The sequence below is a fragment of the Melozone crissalis genome, unplaced genomic scaffold, assembly GCF_028551555.1.
Source record: "Melozone crissalis strain CALT ecotype California unplaced genomic scaffold, PUWL_Pcris_2 ptg000007l_1, whole genome shotgun sequence".
NCBI classification, from domain to species: domain Eukaryota; kingdom Metazoa; phylum Chordata; class Aves; order Passeriformes; family Passerellidae; genus Melozone; species Melozone crissalis.
The window spans coordinates 11,031,049-11,054,725 of record NW_026535785.1 but is presented as its reverse complement, the minus strand read 5'-3'; the positions used below and the strand labels follow the sequence as shown (position 1 = coordinate 11,054,725).

General features: G+C 37.6%; 1 protein-coding gene across 5 annotated transcripts in view; it reads left to right on the top strand.

The window, feature by feature from the left end:
- The window catches only part of CHD9 (chromodomain helicase DNA binding protein 9), an 88,016-nt gene that overhangs the window by 43,035 nt on the left and 21,304 nt on the right, over nt 1–23,677 (top strand). For all 5 annotated transcript variants that reach the window (XM_054269562.1, XM_054269563.1, XM_054269564.1 and 2 more), the window contains 19 exons: nt 811–922; nt 4,103–4,252; nt 5,366–5,434; nt 5,520–5,575; nt 6,902–7,019; nt 7,532–7,618; nt 8,920–9,057; nt 11,254–11,375; nt 12,596–12,839; nt 13,925–14,101; nt 14,943–15,086; nt 15,190–15,445; nt 16,270–16,480; nt 18,415–18,610; nt 19,352–19,519; nt 20,083–20,262; nt 21,564–21,674; nt 22,355–22,551; nt 23,334–23,533. In XM_054269562.1, coding sequence (XP_054125537.1) covers nt 811–922; nt 4,103–4,252; nt 5,366–5,434; nt 5,520–5,575; nt 6,902–7,019; nt 7,532–7,618; nt 8,920–9,057; nt 11,254–11,375; nt 12,596–12,839; nt 13,925–14,101; nt 14,943–15,086; nt 15,190–15,445; nt 16,270–16,480; nt 18,415–18,610; nt 19,352–19,519; nt 20,083–20,262; nt 21,564–21,674; nt 22,355–22,551; nt 23,334–23,533 — 2,936 coding nt within the window. The remainder of the gene's footprint in view (nt 1–810; nt 923–4,102; nt 4,253–5,365; nt 5,435–5,519; nt 5,576–6,901; nt 7,020–7,531; nt 7,619–8,919; nt 9,058–11,253; nt 11,376–12,595; nt 12,840–13,924; nt 14,102–14,942; nt 15,087–15,189; nt 15,446–16,269; nt 16,481–18,414; nt 18,611–19,351; nt 19,520–20,082; nt 20,263–21,563; nt 21,675–22,354; nt 22,552–23,333; nt 23,534–23,677) is intronic.

Sequence of the window (23,677 nt, the reverse complement as noted above, 5' to 3'; positions counted from 1 at the left end):
TTTCTTGACTAGTTTGTCATTCTACAATTATGCCTCTGTAAACACATTTAAATAAGTGTATTTGGCACATTTCAAATATGGAAAAATGTTTTTACACCCTTTAGTTAGAAACAAATCTGATGATTTACAGTGTAATTTTAAAATCCAAACAGAGGAATAATTGGTGCTTTTTCATTAGAGTTTAACTAATTTATTCAGCACAATGATGGTTCTTAACATACTCTGATAGGTTCTAAGATTACTTACAGATAAAAGTACCAGATTTTGGATATAGCTTTTCTTTTTTCCTAAGGGCAAAAAAAGATTTGTTCGATTCCCTTATTTTTACCATTGAATGACTTAGTTAAGCATAAAAGTTTTGCATGTCAGACAGCTTTGGGTGATTTTTAGATTGTTCTCCACAGTTAATTTTTCTAAGTAAAAATAAGGGAAGCTACATTTTGCAATGGTAAATTTTTTATGATAAATCATTTAGTGTTGTCATCTGCAGATGATATTTTTGCTAACTTTGTGTAGTTTACCACTGTCACTTGGTTTAAATGTTGGATTTTGTATTTCTCTTTCTCATGTAAAGATTTAAAATGTACATGGTAATTAGGAATTTGTGATAGCAAGGTAACTGTAAAAAAGCTCACTAACACTAGTGATCAGTACTGTGTGCTGTAAGGTATTTGAGACCTAATGCTCATTTTTCAGACAGTGCTCTTGAGTTTTATGTTGAGAATATGGGAATTGCTGGTGATTTGCTCCCGAAGTTACACACACTGGTGTACAGCATTCACTCAGGGGCTGGGGTTTTGTTTCTGACAGAAAGCTGATCATCACACTGGGCAAAAAGCAAAAAAGGAAAAACGAATCTTCAGATGAATTGTCTGATGCTAAGCAGACTCCACAGCGGCCCCTGAAAGATGAAGACTCACAGGTGAGTAGTTGGTATTCTTCCTTGATAGATTTCTGTGTGTTATGTTCCAGATCTTTTTTGCCCTGTCTCCAGAAAGTTACAGTTCCTTGGCTGCAGTGTCAGTTACTCTCACACTTCTGTGTGTCTCATAGGTAGAACTTTTCATCATCAGCCACTTCTCTCAGTTTAAAATCAGAACATCCTATAGGATAGAGTCCCTTTTCCATAATGGGACATCAGTGCCCTGCTTGTATCTGTTTCATTTCAGAACAGGAGCCCATAGATTTGAGACTGTGAGTACTTACACTGAGCTGGCAGTTAGACCTGATCCTTACTTTGGCTGAGTGTGAAAATGTAGAGATTTCCTAACAGACAGGACATTTATCAGTGAAGTTGGCTCTTTGAGAATTTTAAAAGGGTTGTTTCAAGCTTTAATGTGGTTTTTCTTCCTGAGCTCTGCTTCTGTAGAAACTGGAAGAACAGATTTCTTGCAGTGTGGGATCTGAAGGCAGCAGTGATCAATATGCTGATAGGCTCTAGTTGCTTGTGGAGTATTTCGGAAGGAAGTGCCTGATGAAGAATTGAAGTGGTCAGGTTATTCCCCTGAGGAATAGCCCTTTTGTAGCTTACTTTCTGCAGTTTTTTCGTAGATTGTCCTGAAATAATACTAACATAGCTAATTACTTCTAAAGCTTGTGCACAAAGAAACATGAGCTGTTAAGAGGAATGTATATTATATTCTATTTATGTTTGCATTAGTAACAGAATTATAACTTCATGCTTTAGGGCAATCTTCAGTAACATAAGGTTATGTGCTGGAGCTGCACAAGTTTTTATCCTGTGGCAATTTCATCCACAGAGGCAAAATCAGTATTCACAATAAGGTGCTCTTGAGTAAAAATTAATTGCATTAGTTGATGATAGTTGTCAAAAAACAATTATGAGATACTGAATTGCCCTCTGGTGTTTCACAGATAATAATGCTGGAAGGGAAAAGGGATCAGAAACCATTTCCCAGAATGACTTCTCATTAACTGAAGTGATAGCTTGTCCTAGGTAAAAGTTACCTGAAAGGATCTGTAACTTTTCAGTCATGTTCTGTTATCAGATAAACATAAATTTATAGGCCAGCAAATGTAATATGAAAGACTGAATATCAGTTCTTTCCTGGGCTTGTCATGAAATCACCTGCTCCTGGTGTGAAGGGAAAAGAGGGTAGAGATAATCAGGGGTGGCATGAGAGGGAAATAACTTCTATTGCAGAATGTCACAGCATTGCCCTGCTCTCTTTGAAGGAGCTGGGGAGAAGCAGGAAAGACATAAATTGCTTTACTTCATTAATTCATTTTTTCTTTAGTTTTCGAATATGTTCATGATTTTATTTTTAAAGAGCTGTTTCTAATTTCTGTTGCAAATAGCTGCTTCAAAGCTCTGGGGGGCAATTTTAGGCCTTTTTTCCCCCTAATTCATTTTGCATGCTTAGTTTCACGTCAAGTGTCTTCCTTAAATAGATGGATTTTTTTTAATTATTTTTTTTATTCTTAATATGTGATGCTACTTCATTTTTGTCTTAGAGCCATTTGTTTATGGCCTTAGTTCTCAGCTCAGGGAAATACAAAAGTTTTTTTCCAAACAGCTCAGATTATGTATTAATCTGTTGGAGAACATATGTTGATGTTTTGCTAATCACTTCATACTTTAAGAAAAGACATAGTGAGAAGAATTGAAAATGCCAGTTACATAATCTTGCATTGCTCATGTTACCTGGCTTTTTTTTTTTTTTTTAAACCTACTTCTGTCTTCAAACTATTATTGATTTAAGTATAATGTTCCATTAGTGTGCCCTTACATTAGAAATTCCTTTTGGTGATAACAACTAACACCACACACATTTATGGAGGAACAGCTAATGTACATTACTGTGGAAAGCCCATGAAGGAGCTTCATTTTTGCAGCTTCTCTGGAGGAATGGTCACAGCACTTCTTGGACTTGTGCTGTACCCTTAGGTTACTGCTCAGTTTTTGCAGTGTAGTTAAAAGTACAGCTACATCATTTACCAGATACTAGCCAGAGCAAGGCTGAATTAACAGTCAGGAAGAAAAGTTCCTGTGCTGCAATCTCACTGTTACTTAATAGCTGCTCTGCAGAAGCCATTGTGACCACAGGATTTAGGGTTTTGTCCTCTTCACAACTTGTTCTCCCAGCTGAGTACTGCAGTGTAATATAACATTACGACCTGCAGTGGATTTTCTTGCACAAAAATACCTTTTTTCTTTGTAGCTCAATATAATAAATTTGTTTTGTAGAGATAGTTTTGTTTTTCTGTTTTCATTTTTGTGATGATCAGTTCTCTAAAGCAGATTATAGTGTTTTCAAATGTTAGCTGACTAGTTTGATACTGCTATTTTTATCCACTGAATCCAATTTACAAATTAATCTTATGGTTAAATAGACAATGTCTCATGTTGGTACTGAGGGCTGGGAAATATTATGCGATATCCGAATAATCTTAAGTATTTGAAACTGTGAGTGAGAGGGAATTATTTTCTTTGAACATTATTTCTTCAGCTGGAATTTGTTGTCCTCAGATTCTTGCAGAAACCAGAATGGAAGATTAGAGAGAGAAACTGCAAAATAACTGTATAATGCTGTTAAACCGGCCTGATGAAGGTGGAGGAGAAAATACAGACATCAAAAAAGCAACAGGCTTTATTTGCCATCACGTCAGATTTCATCCGCAATCTGACCAATATGATCTAGTGAAACCTTCATAATTTTTGGTACAGCACCATTTAGTAGATACGCATCAGCTTATTTTACATCTTTCTCTGTGATGCTGGAGTTGGATGGTAACACTCTGCTGTTACACTAAATTAGGAAATCACTGTTGAAATACTTATGCTGGTGGGAGATCTGTTATGTATCAGCTTTGCTCCCATACCCCGAAAAGAGTGTTTCATGTTTGCTTTTGAACCCTAAAAATAAAAGTATAGTATGCTTAGCTGAAGGAGAAGATGACAATTTAATTAATTGAACATAAGTGGATTACAGAGGTATTTTATTTCATGTTTGTTATCAGATACTGACCTTTGGTTGTAGGTACAGCTGAAGTATTGCTTAGAGTGTCCCTGAACATGCAGCTCAGGTTAGGGGAAATTTTGGGTAAAACCTCCATCTCTTTCCTTTCTCCTGTGTGGCAGAAGAGAAGATCAAATCGTCAAGTTAAAAGGAAAAAATACTCTGAAGAAGGAGAAGGGAAACAATCAGAAGAAGAGGCAGCTAAAGTTTCTGTTAAAATCAAGAAGAATTCTGCCCCTTTACCTGCTGAGCAGCCTTTACAATTATTTGTGGTAAGTAAAAATTGGCTTGGTCTGTGGGAACTTTGTCTCAGGTAGTTCAGTGAATAAAGCTCCTACCTTGGAATACATTATTATTTCTAAGTCCCAGTTTAGTGTGACATTTTGCTAAAATATTGAAAACTCTAAGAAATTACCTCTTACTATTTTTTTGTGTTCCAAACATCTGTTGACTTAATTGAAGTTAAGAATAAGACTAAGGATGGGTATAGTTCAAGTAATGTTTTATGTGGCATAGGCATATGAAAAAGCTCTGTTCTGATGTTACCATGACTTAGAGAAGCACCAAATTATTTGGGGGATTTTCTGTTTACTGAGGTATTTAAAAAGGACACTCTTCCTCTCCCCACAACCCTTTCAGGTTTACACTTCACTGTTCCACTTGGAGACTCAGACTTACTGTCAAGCCATTCAAGGTAAACAGAGTGGCAGGGAAGAAACAGGAAAAAAGAGTTTATGGCTTGAAAGAGTGCCAGGAGTTGTAGGTGAAGGAGAATGGTGATATAATTGGGAACAAATCAGATAAGAGGGAAGGTGACTGGCTATGGCAGGCAGCTTGTACAGATCACCTCTGTCTTTGGGACCCCAGCCCCGGCTGTGGCAGAGCCCTGCAGTCCCTCCTGTGCCTCATCTCAGCCACAGCCTCCTCCCTCTGATTCCACAGCATGTTTGGTGCCTGTGTGCACAGTGGATGGATCAGACTGAGTTTGCCACATGCTGGGTTTCTTCTCTCTTTTTCCACCTGTCAGTTTTTCTCCAGTTGTGTATAACTGAGTTCTGGCTGTGTCCAGTGCATCAGTTTAGCTCAGCAGGGCATTCACAGTGTCTGGCAAGCAGCAGAATCCCCAGTGCTTGCACTGAGTGTGTTTGGCAGGTGAGCACTGCAGCTGATGCTGTTTGGAAGTGCCAGACTTGCTGTAATTCTGCACATAACCCTTTCTGGATTTTGAATTTTACTCTCAGCCTGTTAGGGAATGCTGCTGGTGGAGGTCAAATTTACCTTTATTGCTCATCTTCTGACAGGCCATGTATGGTTGAAGGTTTTAAGCCTGAGAGAGAGCGCACGTACTGCAGTTTTATAATATCACTGTTTTCATGTCTTTATAGGAAAATCCAAGTGAAGAAGATGCAGCAATTGTAGACAAAATCTTATCCTCCAGGGTAATAAAGAAAGAGGTAAGTGATTGTCATGGGATAAAATAGTTTATTTAATGAAGGGGACATCTATCATTTTACATTTCTTCTGAATTTCCTTTTCCAGATATCTGCAGGGATGACAGTAGACACAGAAGAGTTTTTTGTAAAATACAAGAACTAGTAAGTATTAAAGAGTTGAATGTGTTGACTGAACTGTTTTATATCATATTTATGTACTCAGTTTTTGTATTGCTTGAAGGTTATTTTGTCATTGATTGAGATTTTTCTTTACCAATTTAATCTTTAAATTTCTAAAAATCTATGATATGGTAGTAATAATATTAAAACTATGAAGATTTTGGAACCAGCACTGTCCAATAAGCTAGCAGCCTTTATCTGTCAAAGAACAGAATTTTTTATAAAAGATATTTATGAAATTAGAAGATATATTTATTAACTTCATCAGGGACTACATGCCTGAGGCAGATTTTGATTTAATGAATTTAAATCAGAGGTGTTTTGTGGGCATAGATTAGAATTACAGTGTCATGAATTTAGGAGATGCTAGTGTAGTAGTTGGACTTAATTGTTTCAAAAAGAAAGAAAAAAACTGTGATAGAAATGAATTTACATCAAAAGCAGGAAATAAAAAAATGGCAGGGAAAAACAATTTTTCCCATATTTTATTTTAAATTTCATATCTGTTTTCCTGTCACTACTCAATTCTTGATGCTGAAAATCAAAGCTTATTTTAAATTTTACATATGTGAATAATTTAATCTGATTTTTGCTATAATAAATGTAACTTTTTTTAGACTCTACTTCCACATGTTGTTGGAGACCATTTACCTTGTGTTTTTCTGAAAGGGCAAAATCTGTCTTTTCATCTGAGGATGAGTAATACCCAGCTGTGCCTTATTTCTAGCATATCTTTAAAAAGCTTAAAAAATGATGGAAATACACTAAAAAAGGGGTGTGAGGAGGCAATATGTGTACTTCTGTGATGTAATTTCAGGAGGGCTCTCCTGGGGACAGGTAGATGCTGCTGGTTCTGCCTCAGAGCTGCTGCCCCAGCCCAGCCCAGGGCAGGTCCCTCTGCCTCGGGCTCTGCTGCTCCTCCTGAGCCTCCCGTGGGCTGAGCTCTGTGATCCAGCACTGAGAGATGGTCACAGGAGATACATGGCAAAACCAGATCCAAAATATGAAGTAACTTAAATCTCTGGGTGCTTTTTAATAGAGGTCTCAAATTTCAAACTTGATTTCTTTAAGCTCACTTGAAATCAGCTTGTTTATTTTCTTAGGACACATGAAAGAAATTTGTGAATCTACAGAGTTTCACATATTTCATCTAAAAAACATTGCCTTAACGAGGTGCTGCAACATGATTATTTGGAAGACTAAATCTTTGATCTTTGTGGTGGATTCTGTTATTTTAACTGTATATTAAAAATAGATAGTAAGCTTTTGCTTTCACCAATATGTTAATGTCAATCTCTGTGATTTTAGCTCATATCTCCACTGTGAGTGGGCCACAGAACAACAGCTTTTAAAGGATAAAAGAATCCAGCAGAAAATAAAGCGGTTCAAAGTAAGGAAAGCACAAAGAGCTCACTTTTTTGCAGATGTGAGTATGAAATAAAAATTAAATAAGCTTTTTTTTTTTCCGTGTAAAATTGTGATTAGTAGTTTGCTTTTATATAAAAGAGCTGATTGTTAGGAACTAAAGATGAGCCATTGGTGTTGTTTGCACCGGGGGTGGGTTATTAAATGTAATGTAAAGTGCAAGTCTTCTGGAGTCACTGAACTAACCTGACTTACATGGTCTAAAAGTGGGATTGATTGAGTAACTACTTAGAAGTGGCAAGGAGGGAAGGATTGTGTCAGTATGGTTAATTTCTCTAGGACTTCCACAGGACAGCACTTCATCCCAGAGATCTGGGGTCAAATCCCTCTTCAGTGAGGGTTGCCCAGGAGAACCAAGGGGTGTGTGCAGGGGGCTGGTGTGGAATTTGAGGTCTGTGCAAAAGCCTCAATAATTTCCAACTACCAAATTAATTCTGTGTACAATTAGACCAAGTTTTAGGACATACCAACTGTTTTTGCCTCTCTACTGATTTGATTTGTCTTTCACTGCAGATGGAAGAGGAACCTTTTAATCCTGACTATGTTGAGGTAGACCGGGTATTGGAAGTGTCTCTTTGTGAAGACAAAGACACTGGTGAGGTAAGGGTGTCTTAAAGCAAGTCAGGAAGATACAAGTTTGAAAATTGTAATTTTATCAGATCTCAGAGTAACACTTTAATGGTTTTAAAGCTTCAGTAATATTCTAAATGAGACATGACAGTCTTGTCCTGTCCTGTGCTACCTGTGGATTTGAAAGACAAGTCAGCATTTAATAGCTTATATTTTTATTGGTATTAATAGGTCATAGTAGGCAAAGCTTAGTATTGACTGACATAAATGTCAGGTTCAATAATTGTCTTGTGAATTCCATCAAAAGGCTGATCCCATATACTGTCTTGTCTCTCTGATAGTGGAATAGGGTCACTGGTAATAAAAGCTTTAGGCAGCCAGTGATTTGAAGTGCATTGATAGCCACCAGTGAACCATTCCCTCTGTGTTTATCAAAACTCATTTTTTTAATTTAAAATACCTCTTCTGGAAAGCTATTACACAACAAAAACATTCTGAGATTAAAAAGAAAACAGAAAAGCAAGTCAAGCAATTAAATTGCCAAAATTCAGAAAGTCTGAGAACAGTGGAGATCAAAGACTGAGAAGAAAGTTGTTGATTAAGGCTGTTGGAATATCTATAATGCTTATTCTGCTTGTGTGGATAGCAAAATGAGCAGACTTTTACCCAGTGATTTCTGCATTAATCTTCCTAAGATTTGAGAGTTAGAATGACTTTCATTGTATGCAGCAGATTTGTCATTATTAAATTTTTAGAAAAAATGTGTTGTCATAAGACTTTCCCCTCAGCTTCTGGAAGGATGAATCTTTATTTGGTTTTTAAATATTTACATCTTGAATCTAAGTAAGATGATCTACTTTGGTTCCATTTTTTCTGTATGTTGTTCATCAAGCCTGTAAAGCTTGATCAGAGTTTTGTTGGGCAGACCTCTGGTTTAGGAGCTCTAAAGCTCTGGTTTGGGCCTGGGTAGCCTGATTTGGAGAGTGAAGGAAATGTCCTGGCTGTAGCACTTCTGTAGTTAGTTCTGCCACCCTGCCCCATTTCCACAAATATCACAAATACTGTAGTTTATCTTTCCTGAGACTGAAGCGAGAATTGCTTGTGGGTAAGAGGGATTGAAAAGCACTCCAGAGGTCTGCAGAAAGTGGCAGAGTGTTGGGAGCCAAGGATAAGTAGGTAGATAACAGGAATCTAAATGGAGCATTTAAAAATTGTCAGAAATATGGTTTTGATTCCAGTTCTTGTGTAAGCGAGCTAATCTAATAGTAAGGCATATTAACAGTCTGTATACTAAATTAAAAACTGATAACATTCAGAATTTTCTTCTGCAGCCTGTTATTTACTATTTAGTAAAATGGTGTTCGTTGCCATATGAAGACAGTACGTGGGAGCTGAAAGAAGATGTAGATCAAGCAAAAATAGAAGAATTTGAACAATTGCAAGCTTCCAGGCCTGACTCGAGGAGATTGGTAAAATTATATCTAATTTACTTGTCTGTCTTAGTACATCTGACTTAGTTTTCCCAACTTTAAACTCCTGTGTTAAAACATAAGGCTTATTGACATTCTGTGTAAAGCATCTGTGTGCCTTGTTACCTAGGAGTAATAAAACATTCAGGTAGGCATATATAAATATTCTTATCTTAGTTGTAACTCTAAAAAAATAAAGGTTTTTGCTTAGGAAAAAAACCTGAAGTGCTGTGACTTTCTGAATTTCTAACTGAGCAGTGAGCCGCAGGTTGAAACTGGCTATCACAGAACTGAGCACCTTTAAAATGAGCAGAAAGCAGGATGATGTGTTAACACCCTTTTATAAAGAAGAGAATTTAATTTTGTTCTTCAGCACTGAAGGGAATTGGCAAATGAGATCTGTCAAACAGGTTCTGTAATTTTTTCCTGCTTTTATTTTTCTTCTTGTTGTTAAAGAGCTAGCTGAAAGGCAGAAAAATACATGTAATTAGGAAATGTGTTTTATCTTGAAATTATCAATCTTCTGTCTCTTAGAGCAGAAGAAAGCAAAATAGTTCTATTTCAAGTCCTGTATGTCATTGTCAGAGTAGGACATGTGTCCTGCGTGGTGTAGTACAACACTTGTTCTAACTTACTTCTTTTACATAACTAAATATGCACAGTGTTTTAATTTGGAGGCTTTGGAATTTATTTTAATGGTTTTTCCATCTACAGATAATGACAGTAGTCACGATTAACATCTTCATATTATATTGAGTTCATTTATGTAGTATTTATTTAAAATCCTGACATTTTGGCATGTGGGAAGAAGAGCTGTTATACCTCTGTTACCATATTTGGCTGTGAGAGAAAAAGATGATTAAAGCGCAACTGTACAACTGACAGTCATCTCAGCATCAGCAACAAGTATTTTTGCTTCAGGCTCCAGCAGCTACAAGGAATTATTTGCTGACTGCAGCCCTGCAAGCAGGAGCAGGGCTGCTCCAGGAGTGGGGGAGTGGACAGATGGCAGCTGGTGGGAGAGGGGAGGAAGGCACAGCTGCTGGGGAGGGACAGCTCCTGCTGCACCCAGACCTGCGCTCAGGTGATGCTGACGCTGGCAGTGCAGAGAGAGAGAATTCACATGGAAAATTCAGAGCTGCCACATAAGGCCACATGAGTCTCGAGTGAATGCAAGCTTTTATAAATGCTGGGAAATGGGGAGGGAGAGGGGGGGGAAGTACAGCTGGTGAGAAAAGCTCCTACTAAAATTACTTCACTTGAATGTGTGAGTTTGTTCATGTTGGGATGCAGGAGCTGTCAGAAGAGTTTTCTGCTGGAATCCTACCTAGTATCAGTCAAAAACTGTATGATTCCACCTGCTAAGCTAGAGACCAGGCTGTTCTTTCTCCAGGCTTGGGAACTTGTTTGTTTGTGTGTACACATAGTACACATAAATATTTTATACACATTCTCTCAGCTTTTCTTAGCTTGTGAGCGCCCTGCAGGTGATACACCTTGATACTCTCAGTCTGTTTTGTCATGGCCTTTGTCTTGTGACCCTGCTTATGCTGATGCTGTTCTGATCAGGTCCCTTGGGGAAATCTATTCAGCACACTAAAGCTCTCACAAGTTCACTTTTTTGTACTGTGGCCCTGCCTTCATGCATTGGCAGTGGGCCAGAGTGATCAGCAGGGGAGGGCAAGTGCAGAAGGGAGAGGGCAAGATCTCAGTAACTGTGTAGATCCCCAGACTGCTTCAACATCAGCTTCCAGAGCTGTCTTAGACTTCAGGGATGTTCTTAATACCAGTACTTAGTTGGCTCTCTTGTAGGTCAGCTGCCTGTTCTTTGAGCTGCCAAAGTGAAACTTCATGTAGTCTGAAAATTTCATGTATAAATGAATTTGTGTGCCCTGTTATTCCTGCCAAAGTATTTGTGTTCTATTTTTTGGAAGCCAGTTTCTTAATTTAATTTAATTATCGTATAGACTTAAATTAACTTCAAAAATAGCAATTCACAGAGAAAAATAAAAGCAAATTTCAGATTTTTGCAGACTATTAATTAGTAAGTGATGTTAACAATGACACTTCACTTTTAAGGTTGAATAACAACATTGTAAATATAAGGTGATACACCCCCCAAAATAGAGGGGTTAGGTATTTGGGAAAAAATCAAGCAAGTATCAATCTGTACCTATATTTGTCTTTCCCTTTAAGGACCGACCACCTCCAAACTCCTGGAAGAAGATAGAACAGTCCAGGGAATATAAAAATGGCAATCAGCTCAGGGAATACCAACTGGAAGGACTTAACTGGCTCCTATTCAACTGGTACAATAGGTATATGCATGGAATATTTTTATGTAGATTTTAAACTATATAGAGTGAATCACTTTTATTGGGGATGGATACTGTTTTAACTAAATTTTTTGTAGCTTCTCTGCTTATAGCTAAAATAATATAACTGGAACAAATTTCTCAACCTTTGGGTGTGTAAGGATGTTTTATCCACAGAAATTAACAAAAATGTTAAAATAATGCAGCTAACTTAACTGAAAATAAATTTTCAATGGCTATGAGGAAATTAAAGCAAAAAGAACCAAAGTGCAAGCTTTCACAATTTTTGAAATTTTTTGCATCTTTCAAAATGATTGCTAGAAATAGTGTAATAAAGTTATATCTCTTCAAAAGTAAGGCTAGTAAATAATTGCATTATCTGTACTTTAGGCTGAAATTAACTTCTGTGCATTAATGCAATGTGTTATGACCAGAAGTATGATCACTTGAAGATCTTTCCCAGAATGATGTATTTTCTCTGTTTCTAAGTTCACTTTCTGTTAAAGTATCTTCTGCTTGCTGTATTTCCCAAGTGCCACTTGCATATCCCTTATGGAGATGATGGCAGTGGGTGCAGCATTTTACCATGCATGTTACTGGTCTGCAGAAGGAAATCTGGTCTTAATTCTCATTCAAGCAGTGCAGAGCTGTGTGACATCTGCACACAGAGGGAAGGGCTGGAATGTATGGCTGAGGGCAAGCATGGAGTGGTGCTTCATGCAGTAATTTAGTTTTAGGCATCTGTCTAGTTCTGGAATCAAAAAGGGAAATTTGCTAATGATGCTCTGATGCGCTCCTTTCATGTGAGTGTAGCTGGGATACTTCCTGTGTGTGATTTCTAGGGATTCTTCATTAATTTCTAGCAGTTTTGTCAAGGTGAGTGTGCATGGAGGAAACCTGCCTAATTTAAATTCCTTTAATTAGGGCAAAGGTAGTCCCAAAAGAATACTTCTTGAATATTTTCGTGGAACTTCACGGAACATTCTGTTCTCAGGTTTTGACAGTGCTAAACCTGATGCAAAGCTTTACACAAAGGTTTTGTGCACATTCTTTCACCTTAACCAGGGAATGATTTCAAGGATCTTTTGCAGTATCTCAGTTTTGACTGTTGTTTTAGACTGATATATTTGAGCTTTGTTTCTGTAAATTGTTCATTTTGCTAACAGTGTTAGGGTCTGTACTTTACTTGATGATAGTAACGAATAATTTTTTTTTGCTTTCAGGCGAAATTGCATTTTAGCAGATGAAATGGGCCTTGGCAAAACCATTCAGTCCATTACATTCCTGTATGAAATCCTCCTGACGGGTATAAGGGGCCCTTTCCTGATCATAGCTCCGCTCTCCACCATAACAAACTGGGAGCGGGAGTTCCGCACGTGGACTGACCTGAACGTCGTGGTGTACCACGGCAGCATGATCAGCAGGCAGATGATCCAGCAGTATGAGATGTACTTCAGGGACTCCCAGGTATGGGAACCTCGCTTGTGTGCAATAACTCACCCTAAACATGGCTCAGCTGGCAGCAGTGACAAAGATACTTGACATTATCTGTCTTTTTATCTTGGTGAGAGTCACTTCACGTTCCAGGATGTTACATTTGAGCATCTTCAGCAAGTGCTTACTGGGTAAATTCAGTGGCAGTGTTAGCAGCAAGATGTGTGTGTTGTTTGACTGTGCTGAGTAATTTTGCAATTGAATGGCAGTGACGCTGGTGCTCTTGTGGAGATTAAAGTGTGCACAGATGGTTGCAGTTGGGTCCTGAATTTGAAGAGCAGGGAGAAAAAAAATAATACTGATTAAGCTCTGCTACCTTTATGAAGCTGTAGATTTCCTTTTGCTGGTGTTAACTGTGTACAGTCTGAACTTGCTTTTCTGAAATACACACCATTAAATAACATGAGAAAAACTTGAAACCTGACTATTTTAAAAAGTTTTTTTTTCCCCTTTTTTTATATATTGTGCATAAATAATTCTTTTTAATTGTCATGGTATTTCTTCAGAATTTATAAAGCTGAGAACTTATTAATTAGTGCTAAATATCAAAATGACATCTTGTTTGCCTAATGAGTTATTCTATGCTGCCTTGCTGAAGGCCTTACATGTTCTCCTTGTCAGACCCATGGAGTAAAAAGTTTTTATTTAGTTCCCATGTGATACTGTGATTACTTACTGTATGACTGCCAACCGTATTAACATCATATATTGTGATTTATCAGCTGTAGAATTTTTCCTGTCAGTCTTTCAGGTTTTCTCAGCATTAAAAACGGGGTTTTATCTACATGCACCTTCTGAAGCAGTTCTGTTGGATGGATAGATTATCTGTAATTTAAAAGGGGTTAAATTTTTTCTGTTGCTTAGATAATACTGGATTTGGGTCTGTGAATAATTACTCATCAGTATTAGTTAGGGAGTTACAAAGATTATTAAGTGTGATGACAAAGCAATTTGTAATGTAAAATCCAGTGTCTGGCTCCTGGCAAAATTTCAACAAGGAAATGTGTACATTGAGCAGGTGGGAGGGAATGTAACAAATTGTGTTGGTGAATTTCTAGGGCCGTATTGTCCGAGGTACCTACAGGTTCCAGGCCATTATCACAACGTTTGAGATGATCCTTGGTGGCTGTCCAGAGTTAAATGCGATTGAGTGGCGCTGTGTTATTATTGATGAAGCTCACAGACTGAAGAACAAAAACTGCAAACTTTTGGAAGGACTAAAATTAATGAACCTTGTGAGTAACTGTAGTTCACTTTTTGGGGCTGATTTTAGTTCGGTATGGTATGATAATAAATTAAAAATTTGCTTTGCATGTCAAAAAAGACCTCTCCAGCAGTGTTTCTTGAGGAATAGCTATTCCTGATACTCTTCAAACATATGTGGTTTTGATAACTTATGCTGGTATATTTGTGATTAAACAAAATGTGGCAAGTTCTCACTGTTAGCACAATCTATTTCCGGTGATACTGTTGTACAGTTTTTGTTTTGATTAGGATGAAAATATCATTTAAGACTTGCTTTAGTTTTTGTGCAATGTGTTAAAATTTAGAAAATATTTTAAGCAAGTTATTTAACAACAAAAGCATGCAAGTGGTAGAATTTTAAATAGACAGATTGTCTAGGCGAGTACTTAAAATTTTATTTTATACTTCTAAAGATTTTTAACAGTAGATACTAGCATGTATCAGATGCACCATGACTAGTTTTGCATTTTTTTATTGCTTCATTATTACTTTCCACTGTATTCTCAGAAGTCCCCTGAGTTGCTTTCTGACACATGCTCGGTGTATATTTTTCACACTGCAGAGAGGGAGGATTATAAATCTGTGAATATTACAGGCAGAGTTGAAGTGTTCACTCATTCCTTCATTACAGATGTAAGAAGAGAAAATTTGAAGGAAAGCTACTAGGAAATACTTATTGGTGTTTTTTAATAAATCTGCTTCTTTGTATTACCTGTGTGCTTAGTGACACATACAACTGGTGTTCTCAGGTTTTGATGCTCAGACTTAACACAAACATTTTTGTAAATGTGTGCAGATAAGGTTATGCAAGGTCTTTTTGTCCTTTTCTAGGAGCATAAGGTGCTGTTAACAGGTACCCCACTGCAGAACACAGTAGAAGAATTATTTAGCCTCCTTCATTTTCTGGAACCATTGCGGTTTCCTGCTGAGTCTACGTTCATGCAGGAGTTTGGAGACCTTAAAACAGAGGAACAGGTATGAGTTCATCTGAGCTTTAGAGTTCAGGAGGAATTGCCTTTTCACTGAGCTACAGTATCGCCTGTTTTCATGTTCCAACAAATGGTTCTGCTTCCTTCAGGTTCAGAAACTACAAGCTATCCTGAAACCCATGATGCTCAGGAGATTAAAAGAAGATGTAGAAAAAAAGCTGGCTCCTAAGGAGGAAACCATAATAGAAGTAGAGCTAACTAATATTCAGAAGAAATATTACCGAGCAATTTTGGAGAAAAATTTTGCCTTCTTATCCAAAGGAGCAGGGCAGGCAAATGTACCCAACCTGGTTAACACTATGATGGAACTCAGAAAGTGCTGTAATCACCCTTATCTCATCAAAGGTAAATACAGGATAAGGACTGGGGTTTTTGTGGTTTTTTCGTTTTTTTTTTTAACTTATTTTTTACTTTTATTTAAAATATGTAAGAATTCTGTAATAATTCTTCAATGTTTTCTTCAGATTTTGCAAGGATTGGATTAGGTGGAAACATTTTTTTGATAAATACAAGACAAAGTTGTGAGAGATTTGCATATTTGATGCCTGAAGCTTAAACTTACTCTGTAGGTTTTCACAGAATATTTAGAAGCAGTTATCTCATGGAAATAGTACAGCTCTTTAAAAGCAATATGAACAAGAACTTTTAGGTCTAAGTTTTAAAACGAATGGTTCTTTCAAGTGATATGATCTCCGCCAGTCTTCATTGCTTTTCTCACTTATGAATAACTGGTGTTTTTCCTGATTTGCAAGACAATACAGTTTACACTCCAAAAGTTTTGGCTGTGGTTTCAGAAGTAGTATTCAAAATACTGTTTTTTTGCAAAGACTCATGATTCATTTAAAATATCACAAAGACAAAAGAACTTTTCTTAGTAGTTTTTTTGCATACAATAGTTAAGAATAAGTAATTCAGTTTTTGAAATTTGGAGGAAGGGGATTCACCTCATTCAAGGTGTTTTTCCTATGGTCTTCTGCTTAAAAACTTAAGATTTGTTGTCAAAACTGACAAAAATACATGTTCTTGCTTAGGCTTCACGTCCATCTGTCTCCATCAGTACCTAAAAGGAGAATTTAGGGTACAGCACTGACTTTGGTAACTTAGATTTTAATGAATATGGAGATATTTGTGTGGACATTCCATAGATGTGGAAATAAATTCTTTGATAGGTGCTGAAGAGAAGATCCTTGGAGAGTTTAAGGAAACATACAGTCCAAGTGCTCCTGACTTCCACCTGCAAGCAATGATCCAGTCTGCTGGTAAATTGGTTCTTATTGATAAGCTTCTTCCAAAAATGAAAGCAGGAGGCCACAAGGTCCTGATCTTCTCTCAAATGGTGCGCTGCCTTGATATTTTGGAGGATTACCTTATCCATAAAAGGTAAGATTCATCTTTTCTATCCTGTGGTATATTGCTCTGTGTGAATGATAGTGCTGGATTGACAGCAGCCCACCAAAGCTGGGAGTTCTGTTTTCTTTGCTAAGCACTTTGTAACTTTGTGTTCTGGGATCATTTGTTCACAACTAATTGAAAACTTCAGAGAAAAACTAAAGATAGATTGCCCAATTTAAGTAAACCATGTGCTTTCAGTCTGTTACTTTTTCCATTAAGCATTCAGTTATTTATATGCTGTTTTTACATCTTCTGTCAGAAACCAGGCAAGTTCAAGCTTGTCATTGCTTGTCCAAGCCCCAGGAAACCCTGAATGTGTTCTTTACTTACATGGTGTTCATCTGGGACCTCATGGGTCCAAGGTACAGCCCCTTACTTCCAAAGGAATATAAGCACAAAGTAATATCCTATCTTTGCTAAATTGACTGCTTTGAGTTTTGCAGCAGAACTGAACTGCCAGCCATAAACCTGCTCCTTAGGCTGGCTTTTGCCATCACATGTAATTGCACCCTCTGATTATTACAGACTATTGACTCCATGGAAACTAAATGCTTTTCTGAGCATGTGACTAAATAAATGCATAAAGCCTTAAACTTGGTTCCAATTAGTAGTTGCTGTATCAACCTGAAAATCTTTAACAAGGCATAGTTCTTGTTGTTTTACCAGTGTTGCAATGTACACACTGCTTTGAAGTATGTAATTGTCAGTGAATTACATCATAGTAATGCAGAGTTAACATGTTGGAAAACAAAAATTACTAATGTTAAGCCTTCCTGCAGTGGATACTGGAACACTGGATATTAGGTTATTTTAATATCTGCTTTAGTGATTGTTTTATATTAAACCTGTCTGTTTGAACTGGGAGTGCAACAGTTTCTGTTTTATTTTAAAAGATTAATTTTAACTTCATAGTGATACTTATAATTCTTCATGGAAAATGTTCCTTTTCTGCAACAATGTTACATTTAGACCAATGAATCATATCTATAGGTGGAATCTTTTGAAACCCATAGAAGCTGAAATTTGCTGTGTGCTGCCATTTGATTAGAAATGTTGGAGTGCACACATGATCAGACTTAGCACTTAACAGAATTCAGGCCTGTAGGAGATAGATGGCTGCCTGCCAGAATGCCTGTGGTCCTGTGGATTATCTGCTGTGCCATTTTATAGCTGATGAGAAGAAAAATGATTGTGAGGCTTTTTGACTACTAGGTGCACATTCAGCTTCTTACTCAGTGTACAAGTACAGAAGTATTTGCTCCCTTTTAAAGCATTTTGCTTCATTTCAGAAGTTTCAAAGCAGTCTTTGTAATTGTCAAAGGTAACAAATGGCAGTTTTACTTCAGGCTTGAAAATGTGCTTGGTTTATCTGGGAGGCCTTGATAAAGACTGTTAAAGGTGCTGTCATGTCATTTTTGTTCCATTTCTCTTAATCTTTGCAGAATCAATATGCAGTTTGTCCATTGACAGCTCACCAAGGTCTGGTTTCTGCGGATTGCTTGGTTACCCTTACTGTGTTCAGGCAATCTGGTATATCATACAAGAGCCCACTGTCCTGCTTATGTGGCCCTAGGCAGAGGTCCAAGGATAATATGTGAAAAACTTGAGTGCCCACATAAGACTTCAGATTAGGGTGTGTTTTAATAAATAAGTAAGGCATAATCAGGTAGTTGCTTAGTGGACAAAATGCAGAGGAACTTGTCTTAAAATGCTCAGTGTTTGGACTTGCTGATACGCCTTGGTGCTCCAGCTCTGCAAGTTCTGACATGATTCTTGGTTATGTTACCGCTGTTAATCAGAGTCAGTCTTTATCACTTTGATTCACTGCACAGAGTAAATCTGTGAGCAGTAGACCTGTCCAAAGGCTCTCTGAACTCAGACCCGTCTGTAAAGCTGTGTGTGCTGTGTGTGTGCTTTGGCAGGTACCTGTATGAGCGCATCGACGGGCGCGTGCGGGGCAACCTGCGGCAGGCGGCCATCGACCGCTTCAGCAAACCCGACTCGGATCGCTTCGTCTTCCTGCTCTGCACCAGGGCCGGGGGCCTGGGCATCAACCTGACTGCAGCAGATACCTGCATCATCTTTGATTCTGACTGGAATCCCCAAAATGACCTGCAGGTAAATTTCTGTGAGCGTGGTACAGAGCCTTAATTAAACCCGATGGATAAGAATTTCAGCACTTTGAGTATTGTCTCTGTTTGAGCACACGTAATTTTGACACGTTCATGTTTTTAAGGCAAGTGTTTAAAATTTTTTGATGCCTTCAGTTCAGAAGAGATTTCATTTGGTTGGGAACTTTTCTTTCATTTATTTTTGAAAAACATAGCACAGGTCAAGTCAGTGATTTGATAAAACCCTTAAGAATTGATGACACTGTGAACCCAGGGGCTGTATTTTGCATGTACTGACTAACACAGTTTATGGAAATAGAGGTGTTCAGTTGAAACATTCAGAAAAGGATTAATATGCATTAAGAAAAAGTGAATTAATAGAATCATAGGAATTGATGCTGAAATTTAAATAGCTCTCAAGTTGCAACTCCTTTACCATTTGTATCAGATCAACTGCCTTAGGAGCTAGCAGGTCTTTTTATCTGGTGTTACTGCAAGGGAAGTACCAGTCAGGAGTGTTTAGCACAGGTCATTCATCTGCATTTTTCTTGCTACACTGTGTTTAGAAAACTGTTCACTTTGTGGAAAATATCTGATAGCTTCTGTTTGCTTAAATGTGTGTTGAATCCTTTTGAGTTCATGCTCCTGTTTTTGGATTGGGCTACAGCAGAAGCAGGTTCTTAAAAGATGAGTATGTTATTCCTAGGTAAGTCTAAATTCCAACTGCTCTCTTCCCTTCCTTCCAAAGGCTCAAGCCCGATGCCACAGGATTGGTCAGAACAAAGCAGTGAAGGTCTACAGGCTGATCACACGTAATTCCTATGAGAGGGAGATGTTTGACAGAGCAAGCCTGAAACTGGGACTGGATAAGGCTGTCTTGCAGAGTATGAGTGGAAGAGAAAACAGTGTTGGTGGTGTATGTAGATTTATTTCCTGAAATAACCTTTTTTTGATTTTGTAATCATGTGGGAATTACTTTAAATTACAGAAGCTGCCACTTTTCCCGTTTTCTGTCATTTGCATCTCCATTCTGTTTTCTGATGTGAGCTAGCAACATAGCTGCTATAATTTTAAATCGAGTCAGTTACTCTGATAAATCTTTCTTGCCTCATAAAATTCAAGATAGATAATGTCAAAGTGTTAAAATAAGGAGAAAAGTTTCTTTGTTTCCTTGTATTTTCTCATACTAAGATAATGTGTTACTTTAATGTATGAACAGGTAATTTTTTTTAAACATGCGCATCATGGTGTTGAGAATAGCCAAAAAGAAAAAAAAGCGTGCTTTTTGAAATGTGTGCTGTAAGCACCTAATTTATTATTTCAGCTATCAGCTTGACTTTTCTCATAGCTTCTAACGCTCCAGATTTAGGCTTGCAGATCATAAGGCACAGCTAGGTTGTGGAAAGATGGGAAAGAGGAATAGAAATTACTTCAGGGTTTTTTCTTCTTGACTGTCTAAACCTGATTTTATTTGCTCAGATCCAGCAACTCTCCAAAAAAGAAATTGAGGACTTGCTTCGAAGAGGTGCCTATGGTGCCATAATGGATGAGGAGGATGAAGGCTCCAAGTTCTGTGAGGAGGACATTGACCAGATCCTGCAGCGTCGCACCAAGACCATCACGATCGAGTCCGAGGGAAGGGGCTCCACGTTTGCCAAGGTGCAGAGCAGCAGGGTGTTCTGTGACAGCAGGGCACTAAATGGCACTGCATGGTTTAGAGCCTAGGCCTTAGTTTAAGTTCTGTTTACTTGTGTTGTGTGTGAGGTACATATTTTGGGTTCTTGCAGCTGTACATTTCTGTTAACGTGCACATAAAAAGTCAGATTACAGATTCTGTAAACGCCAGGTGCAAGGAGTGTGCTTGAGCAAAGATGAGTAATGGATCTGTGCTGCTTTGGGAAAGGCTGGGGGTTGTGTGAGATGTGGTGAGCTGCATTAGCCAAGAATATTAAAACAAATTTGCTTATAGATCTGGTTGTATTTAGATACATTAAAGGCAGAGAAAAATATATATGGCAATAATTAATAAGGCTAAAAATTAATGTGGTTAAAAACGCATTCTAAAAATGCATAAACAAAAGATATATATTTTGAACCTTGAGCTTTTTTTGGTAAGAATTGGAGAAGCAAAATAAGAAGTGTCCTAAAATAGCAGTGAGTGGAGATACATATATGTACATGGGAAGGGGGCTGAGAGTGTAAAATATCAAGCAGTAAAGCTTGAGGTGTGGGCACTTCATGAATGCAATTGTGAGCATTCCAAAAGAATTAAAAAAGCAAAGAAAAAAGATGACTTTAAATATTGCAAATGTATATTTATATTCTTAAATGGCAATATTTAAAAATATTATTTATTTACATGTTTATTTAGATTTTCCTATATCTTGCTGATTATGCCTTAAATAAGAAATAGATTTCTAAAGATCATCATCACTGTCTTTTTATCAGAAGAGTTAGAAATTTTTATATGTATTTACTCTTTTCCCAAATGCAGTGTATCAGGGTTTTTTAAATGCCTTCTGAAATTAAGCCTATTCCATGCACTCAGGCTTTGATTGTTGGCAGCTTAAACACCCCTTTGAAATTTCCCTCAAGCGAGTACTTCTGCATGAGATGAAATCCCCAAATGCTGATAAGCCTCTTCAAAAGATGCTTTTTTCTTCCATTCAAGTAATTTAGATTCAGACTTAGAAGCAGAAGAATCTTGCTGCTTAATGTTCTTCTCTCCTGATGGTGCATAAAAGTTCATTAGATTTTTCTGATATATTATGGATCTGATTTTTAAAAATTAAGGGGGAGGAGAGCTTTTGAGTTGCTTTGCAGTGTAAGTAACTTCTAAAGTCTTAACATCTGCTTGGGAGATTTTTAATGAAATAAGGTCAGGCAATCTTTACAGCAGTGAGGCAAACTACAAACTTTTGATGTATGATGTTGGTAAGCTTTAGTTTTATGTATTACAGGCTAGTTTTGTTGCATCTGGAAACAGGACTGATATTTCACTAGATGATCCCAACTTCTGGCAGAAATGGGCCAAAAAAGCAGAAATTGATATTGATGCTATCAGTGGTAGAGTAAGTACTGTTTTAATGTGTATTTTTTCCAAGCATGTGCTTGCTGTTGAATTCTGAATTTGCAGGTATGGGATTTCTAGTGCTTTTTGATTAATATTTCAACAAATCAAACTTTTTGTGCTGGCTTATTTGTACTGGCTTATGAGCAGTCGGCCTGCTGACAGCTGTAGTATTTCTAATTTCTGTCCAGTAAAAAGTTTGGACATTCCTGATTTTTGTTAAAGATGTGAACATGTTTGAAAGTGTGGAATTACTCTGATTGCCTCATTTCTCTGTCTGTAAATCTTGGACTAGAATCTGCAAAATAAATTACTAAAACCTGTATAAATTTTATAATGCTGAAATCTTTGCCCTATACTTGAAGACATTCCTCATGCATTTGATTCAAAAAGGTTTCAGTGCACTCTTTCTCTCACAAATCCTGCAGAGTAGTTTGTGTGAGAGAAAGTCTCATCAGCTCAGATGAAGTGTTGTGTTGTTTGTAACAAATGTACTGGCATTGGCATATGAAGCTCATTTTTTGTTGCCTTAAATACCACAGAATGTTTTACCTTGCTCCATGGTGTTCAGTGTCCTCATGAAATAGCTGTGAATAACAAGAGATAGGAATTGTTTCTGAGCTGCAGCTGTGTACTTGAGAAAAACTGCTTCTCTCACGAGGTTTGTGTGGGATTTTGCAGAACAGCCTTGTCATTGATACCCCAAGAATCAGGAAGCAGACTCGGCCCTTCAGTGCCACCAAGGATGAGCTGGCAGAGCTGTCGGAGGTGGAGAGTGAGGGGGATGAGAAGCCCAAGCTGCGCCGGCCCTGCGACCGCTCCAATGGCTATGGGAGGACTGAGTGCTTCCGTGTGGAGAAGAACTTGCTGGTCTATGGGTATTGTGTACATCCTTCTTCATTCTCTCAAGGGTTTTAAAAAAACTTCTTTTTCCATGTAGTAAATTGTTTTTATGGAATAACTTAACTCTGTATTGGCAATGACCTGGAGAGTGTGCAGAGAATGTTTTTAGAAAAGGAATTTTTCTTGCATCCTGTAATAAATCTTCCTGACAATTTGCAATTAAAGAAACATTAAGAAAAAAAGGGTGAAAATCTTTCCTCAAATGAGATTACAGCTTTTACCATGGGCACTTCAGGAGTCTCTTTAAAAATCATTACAGTAAGTGCTGCAGGCTGGCTCAAGGCTCTTAAAAATGTCTGAAATAATGTCCTGGTAGGTAACTTGATTTTCATAATTGTAGAACATCTTGCACTTCTGTGAGGCACAAATAGGAACTGAGAATCTAACCAGTTATTTTAAGCGTACTGAAATCAGATAACTTGATTTGGAAATCAAATCTTAGGTGTTCCCTCACCCACCTTAAAAGAAAAATAACAGCATTCTTGTCAGAATGAGTTCCCGTCAGTTTTGTTTCTTCGAAGTTAAAAACAATCGTCCATATTTTTTTGTAAAGAGGCACTTCTTGTTTAAAACTCTGTTTTAATCAGGTGGAGTTATGTTGCAAATGTTACTTTATTATTTCTACTCAGTAACTTAAACTGAAAGAAAGAGGTTAAAAGCTAAGTATTTTAGAGAAAAATTCTCTTTTGTAAGAGAAGTCTGTAGCTACTGCAGTGTTTCACTTCCAGGTGCTGATTTGTGTTTCACTTTGGACTAGGTGGGGCCGATGGAGAGAAATTCTGTCCCACGGCCGCTTCAAGAGGCAGCTGAATGAGCACGACGTGGAGATCATTTGCAGAGCCCTCTTAGCCTATTGCCTTGTTCACTACAGAGGGGATGAGAAAATAAAGAGTTTTATATGGGATCTCATCACCCCAACAGAGGATGGGCAAACACGAGAGTTACAGAACCACCTTGGTAAGGACTTCATGTGTTTCTGCATTCAGACAGCTTCGTGTGTGTGTGTCTGTGGTACTGGGATAAAAACTGCAAAAAACCCTCTCTGAACACATCCTGAGATTTATTTCAAGCACACAATTCAGCTGATGGACAAAGGAGTGT